We start from the raw sequence: 7010 nt of genomic DNA, 5'->3' as shown, positions 1-7010 counted from the left end.
ACGACCCTCTCAAGATATCTCGAGAACGGTACAAAATTTGTAATTGCTAGTTGAACAAAAAGTGTTAGAATTGACAAAAGCTTTCATTTGAAATCATGAAAAAGGTGCTGGTCCTTCTAATAAGGGGCTGAGGGGGCTCTTAAGTCTATTAATGATAACTTGTTACTGTTAAATATTTGGTGATACGTTATAGAAGCAATTATGTTCATTCTAATGTTATGTACCTGTACATGGCAATCATTTACACTTATGTTACGTAATTAGGGATTTTAAGGGACCAGAGGTCTAAAGCTTTGATGTTTAATATCCCAAAATAGGGGAAAACTTTGGAAAGCAATATTTAACAATAGATGCTCAAAATATTGAGCTTAACAATGTACAACCATATATATTGTTTTTATCTGGACCCTAAAAGGAGTTTTAGGACCGGATATCAAAACGATTTTTCCCAGATATCTCAAAAACGGTAACCAATTTCTAAATACTTATTAGTGGTGCACAAAAATACCTTTTGACTAAAATGAATGAAAAGGAGCTGAGCCCTCAAATAAGGGACACCAAAGGGATAGATAGTCTTTCACCCATTACTCATAGATCCCGCCTCCTTTTCCGATTACGTTTCGTTGATGAAGGTCAAGAGTAAGGTCATTGCATATTCTAAAAATCGGACGGAAGACCTCCTCGTTGCTCGCAACGAGATCGTGTCTAGTTTTTATTTCTCATTTTTCATTTCCAGGTGCACCATTTACATTTACATTTTTATTTTAACTTGAAAGTCAAATTCCTGTGAAAGTCTACCCTCGGAAGTAGAGTGGGACTACAATGGGTTGAAATTGTACATAGGGATATTATAGAGAACAGTCTTTAAAGAGCTAAAGCCACGAAAGGTCAAAATCAGCCTAATTTTTTCATGAAAAATGAAACAAGCCAAGGAGGAAAATAATAATAAAAATATTACTTATAAGTAATGAGCTCTAAATCTGTAGTACACAAAAATTATTGTATGACGTCACAACTGCACTGTACACGTCTAAACACGCGCTCGTTGCTGCTTTTCATTAAAAAAGTATCAGTTTTTTCGTCTTTACTTCAAATTTTCGTGATGGCCACACCCTTCGAACAAAATAAAGAATATGTCATTTTAAAGGACATTTAAAAAGGCATAAATAATGCTTACTTTAATTTTGTTCGATAGGTGTGGCCACGTCGAAAATCGAACTTTTCTTTCAGCGTCAAAATCCTCAGAACGATAAAATCCCGGGGAAACCCTATTGTTTTATATATAATAACGGTGTTACAATGTTGGTCTAATTGAAAAACGGTGTTTATTGCAAATACATGTAAATAAAATGTATGGGATTGCTTTATTTCTTAGTTTTATTGGGAATAATAATATATTAATGAAATCTGGTCGTTCCATTTATAACAGGCCCTATAGGCCTATATAGCGTTATATATTAGCCAGTGTTCTGACCGATATTTTTTTCTATTAAATTGTGGAACTTCACTTATTAATATGATGATGCTTGAAATAAAAAAAAATATATCAATAGGCATATTGTAAACTTTCGATTGATGCTTTTCCGAATTCCTACCATCGGCACCGTGTCGCCATGGTCACTCAACGGGAGATAACTCGAAATGATGTAGGCTACTAGATTTCACATAGCCAAAATTCTGTTCAAGATTGCGAAAAACACAAGCTTAGAAGATGGAGGACACATAGATATACCATGGATACAACGACTTGAATGTACGTATCAATTTACACAGATCATATAGGCCTAACCACTTTACATTAACTGTAATAACATGGTTCATGCACATTCATGACGTCTGCATCTACAATACGTAGTGTAGGTCTATTTATCGAAGTCGTCATTTAGAGTAATGTTAAAGCAAACATCCCATATTAAAAGTTAGTGTTATCATTTTAAGTCAACGATAATCTATGAAATCAATGTGTAAACGAAATCAGATCTCAGACAACGAAATGTACTTACAATTGAACATAGGAAATTCGAATTATAGCCTATATAACAAATATTTACATGATCTGCATCTAAAGTTCTGTACCGTTATGTTTGTAATTTTACAATACAAAATCAATAATAGTTACCATCAAAGGTGTAAATCTGGTAACTCCATGCGTTATCTAGTGATTTTAATTAACCAGATCGATCATCGTCTGCAATTCATCACCTACACTGTTTACATAGGAAACGAAAATGAAAATACAAAGGGAGTGTACTAGGTTTTTTTCCCTTTGAGTTACGCCTCTTGAGAGAGAGAGAGAGAGAGAGAGAGAGAGAGAGAGAGAGAGAGAGAGAGAGAGAGAGAGAGAGAGAGATTCTTAGCATATAGCATATAGTTAGTTTACAGCGTATAATGCATGATATTATTTGCACGTTTTATCTATCAACTGCTTTCCTATGATTGTATAACAGGCTAGTGGCAGGGTGGGAAGGGGGAGGGAGGGGGTGCTCTCCCATTTTCTCACGCAGTAAATATTTATTTCCAAATTTACAAATTGTAAATTTAATTTTAAAGATGCCCCCAATACTCTAGGAGCATGTAGAAAATTGTAGTGAAATTGATGGAACTAAAATTACCTGAATCCAGACTTTTTTGTGGAGATTTCTTTGTTTTTAGCGGGTGGGGTTGAAGGGGCCTGACACCTATTTTTGATAATTTCCCTTAATGTGAAATCAATACATTTGAATTTCCAGGGGAGGGTCCGGACCATCCCACTCTAGATACGCGAATGCATTATTTAAAGTTTTATGAACCAACTAGTATTGCAGCCACCAACAACCACCCCCCCCCCTTCCCCGGTGATTCGGATTTTGTTGATTAGTGATTTTTTAAAATTTATTTTAATGTTTATTTGCTTGTCAAATAATTTGCCTCTTCAAAAAAAAAGATGACATGTCTGACAAACATGAATAAAATAACAAGCAGAAAACTAATAAACCACTCACTCTATTTGATATTGTGATAATTAGTTTATTTACCTTAAACGACAGTGTAAGCCTGTCCTGATATAAAGCTAGAAATGTTACACAATGTTTTGTGATTATCTAGTAATGATTCCATAATGATGAATCATAAGAATAGATAAATGTAATTTAATATACTATGTGTCGCTGATGTAAAATTTTAAATAGCATTACTTGAAGTCTTATACTTGATATTTTTTATCGATGAATAATATTTATTTTATTTTTTATACTTGGCCTCTAAATATTGGCGAAATGATGACATCTATATGTATCAGTATTTTTTTTTGGTTCATAAAGTAATGTCATTATTGAAAAAAAATGTGGTATAATCTTTTTCTGCCATTCAGTTTTATTTGTGGCTTTAACAGCATAATTCCGATAATTTTCGACGCTCATACACATACTCAGTAATAAAATGGTGTTTTCTCAGTCAGAAGTTTTTGCATAGTCTTAAGATTAAATACTTTACGACCGAAACTTCACGACTTTCCTTTACAGAATGCCCGGTGGTGGACCAAAGTTTTTTCCATGTGTACTGTGTAACAAACGGACAAAGCCACGGGAGAGACGTAAAATAACAACACAGGAAACTCATTTCCTTCAGAAAACCTTTCTTATTACAGTCAAAGATACTAATGACACATTGTGCAACAGATGTAGGCATAAATACTATGCTGCAGAAAGACAGAAAATTCAAGTTGTCGCTAAAAATGATGAAAGCAACGATGAATACATTCCCACACCAAAACGTCCAAAATCCAGCGCTCTATCAAGTCCACCCTCTATCTCTTTGTCGATCCCCTCTACCCCTAAAAGTCATGCACAGTGCTTTTTGTGTAAGCGTCCGGGACCAAAGCTGGTGGTGGTACCATCAAACGCGAGATTTGATGTGTTCATGAACTGTGAGATTATTGTACCAGCGGGTAGTCGATGTTGTCCCAATCATTTGGAAAATGGTGAATTTAAAGCCGATATGTTGCATAGCATAAAGACAGCAAATAGCTCACTCCTTAGCAAGACGTCTATTACTGAACTGATCAAAAGTTTACGAACAGCTGCACAGCAAAACGAAAATCGCAGAATTGATTTTGAAACATCGTCCAACCTGACAAATAATGATTATTTGAATCTGACTGGAATATGCAAAGACGCTTTCGATGAAATCTGTGCATCAGCTTTAAAAGATCTTAGAAACACACCCGCTAGGACCACACGAACATCTTTGGGCATTTTCTTATTCAAACTGAAATCTGGACTTTCCAATAAAATACTTTCAACCATCTTCAACATTTCTAAATCTAGTTTGCGTCGAGCCATAGCATCTGTAAGAAAGTCTCTCGTTGCATCTTTTGTTCCACAGAACTTGGGTCTTCAGCATATATCACGTGAAGAGGTAATTGAAAAGCATACGAAACCTCTAGCGCAGACATTGTTTGGAGATATTGGGAATTCACAAGTGATTTTAGTATTAGATGGTACTTATATCTATATCCAAAAAAGTAACAATTTCCATTTCCAAAGACGTTCGTACAGTGTCCACAAAGGAAGACCGTTAGTGAAAGCGATGGTGGTCGTAACGACAACAGGCCATTTTGTAACAGCGGTTGGACCTTACCTCGCAGATAATAAGAACAATGATGCAAACATCCTTACCCATATGCTAAAGTCAAACTTGGAAGACATTAAACACTGGGTGCAAGAAAATGACATATTTGTTGTCGACCGGGGTTTTAGAGATGCAATAAGTCTACTGGAGGATATGGGGATAAAATCAGAAATGCCATGCTTCATGAAACGAGGGGATAAGCAACTGTCGACAGAGGATGCTAATGCTAGTCGTTTGGTTACAAAGGTAACTGAAGTTTTTATGTTTAAAACTGCTCTAATTAGATTATTCTAGTATCAAAATTCAGCTTGGTAGATTTTGATTCTTACATCCATGACAATATTTTTCTTAATCAATGAAATATTTAATTAAAACTGTTAAAATATCTGATCATAATTATTAAACAGTTATATAGTAATATTTTTTTATGTTTTCAACTAAAGGTGCGATGGGTAGTGGAGTCGGCGAATGCCCGAATAAAGAGGTGGAAGTACCTTGACAAAGTTCTCCCAACAAACCAAGTCCCTTACATTGGAGACTACATAAGAATTGTCTGCGCCATCTCTAACAAATTCTTACCTCCACTATCACCAGGTATTTAAAATAACATATGCATTATGCACGACGCGGAACTAGAATTGTCTTGTAAAAATTCAGACTTGTTCAATGCAACCAATAAAGTACAAGTAACAGAATTGGTCATGTATCCCTCCCCCTTCCTCCCCTGGTAAACCACCCCCCTTCCCGGTAACAATTTCTGGTTTCGCGCATATGCATAAAGCTTTTTACAGGAACTTTTCCACCGTTGTAATAAAGTGACATTTCAGTTAAATTATTTTGATTGTTTCTAAATAGCCCATGACGACGATGTTGCAGTGGCGGCTAAAATGTTGCATCTTAGTCGTCAGGTCAATGTGCTGAAAGAGCGAGTGGAGGCAGAGAGCTTGCACAGTAGGAAATCCTCGATGTGGAGAGATGCTTCAACCATCGATGATTTCCCGAAAATGACCGAGGAACAGCTACGTGAGATGACATGTGGGTCATACCAGCTTAAACTCTCAAGGTGCTACATCCAAGAGCACCTTGACGGAAACCACGACATCCTCGTTCATAGAGAAGATCCACAACTTCTAAAAGTTAAGATGCAGAGCAGACACGTGTCTTCAAAAGCACATGTCTTGTGGATATCCTACAACGAAGTTGAGGTATGGTGTGAACTGTTTATTTGTTAGTAAAGTAATTAGAATCACAAAGAGTTTTAAAACCTATTAACTGTTTGTTTTTCCTTTGATTCAGGTCACAGCATGGTATTGTCTGTGCAAGACCGGGGCGAGAGTGGTTGGTGTGTGTGCACACGTTGCGTCCGTCCTGTGGTATCTCGGGTATGCCAGACACAAACAGGACTCTTTGAATATTGGGGTTAGGAACTGGGGGGTCTATGTCGAAGACGCAGCCAGCCTTCCAGAACCAATAGACGCATCTGACAGCGAGGACAGCACCATAGAAGAATGAACACTTTAAAATTTACTTTTGCACATACTTTGTATTGGTAACGTGGTCTCTCAGTTTTCTCATTATAGATGTTTAACTATTTAAGCAACATTGGTTTTTTTCCCCAATTTATGAACAATAGTGAACATATTGGATGGCAAAAAACAGATAATGATAATATATAATATTTAGCTATGATATTCTTATTTACGTAATTGCATTTTTTACCCATATAGTAACAATTTTATTTCATTGCGCTAGACTTATTGCTTAAAAGTTATTGTGCGCACATAATAGTACTATAGTATATGTTTCTCTTGAAAAGATGGACATTTCAAAGTGTTGCATTGGATATCCGTGAGATAAACGGGTATATGATCTTAATGATGCATTCATTTATTAATTATACCACATGCAATGTATATTAATGTTGAATGGTTTCTAGTTTGTTGAAATTGGTGCAAAAGTGTTATTGTTATATTGATGTTAGTTGTAGTATCATTGATATTTATTATCAACTCTGACATGTAATAAATGTGACGTCAGTCACGTCATTGAACGTTTGTAATTTTAACATTAAACAAGCGCTCTTTCCATGCGTCGTTCAGCATGGATAGGGACCAACCCAAACCAAGACTTTTATTTTTGTGAAGTATATTGACCTGAGATTGTTTCCTGGTTATATCGTAAAATTCGGAGACTAGGCTGATTTTGACCCTTCGTGGCTCTAGCTCTTTCTTCTTCTCAGACACAGATCAGCCAGGAAAGCTGAAAAATGAGTGGAATCATCCTTAGGTAGTGTGTATTGAAAGGTCTGAAAATCATGCCCCCGTGGGTAGAATATGGCCAAAAGGGAGGGGGTCGGATTTTTTATAGGAATATATAGAGAAAAGTCTTTAGAAAACCTTCTC

General features: G+C 36.1%; 1 protein-coding gene across 2 annotated transcripts; it reads left to right on the top strand.

Annotated features, from left to right (window-relative positions):
• The first annotated feature begins 1635 nt into the window (after positions 1–1635).
• LOC105318334 (uncharacterized) lies at positions 1636–6729 on the top strand. 2 transcript variants are annotated; one of them, XM_066066800.1, is made up of 5 exons: positions 1636–1753; positions 3501–4854; positions 5052–5202; positions 5464–5813; positions 5905–6729. In XM_066066800.1, the coding sequence occupies exons 2-5, from the start codon at positions 3502–3504 to the stop codon at positions 6118–6120; spliced, it is 2070 nt and encodes a 689-aa protein (XP_065922872.1). In that variant the 5' UTR covers positions 1636–1753; position 3501; the 3' UTR covers positions 6121–6729. The 2 variants fall into 2 exon arrangements, with proteins under 2 accessions (XP_065922872.1, XP_034311634.2); XM_034455743.2 differs by lacking the exon at positions 1636–1753 and having other exon boundaries at positions 2877–4854.
• The last annotated feature ends 281 nt before the right edge of the window (positions 6730–7010 follow it).

The sequence above is a fragment of the Magallana gigas genome, chromosome 1 (assembly GCF_963853765.1).
Source record: "Magallana gigas chromosome 1, xbMagGiga1.1, whole genome shotgun sequence".
NCBI lineage: Eukaryota > Metazoa > Mollusca > Bivalvia > Ostreida > Ostreidae > Magallana > Magallana gigas.
This window is presented reverse-complemented; position numbering and strand designations above follow the sequence as displayed.

Excerpts from the sequence above, each read along its gene's own strand:
- LOC105318334 (XM_066066800.1), top strand. The coding sequence starts at position 3,502 with ATGCCCGGTGGTGGACCAAAGTTTTTTCCATGTGTACTGTGTAACAAA. Across the intron at positions 5,203-5,463 it reads CTTACCTCCACTATCACCAG|CCCATGACGACGATGTTGCA; the intron begins GTATTTAAAATA and ends GTTTCTAAATAG. Across the intron at positions 5,814-5,904 it reads TATCCTACAACGAAGTTGAG|GTCACAGCATGGTATTGTCT; the intron begins GTATGGTGTGAA and ends CCTTTGATTCAG.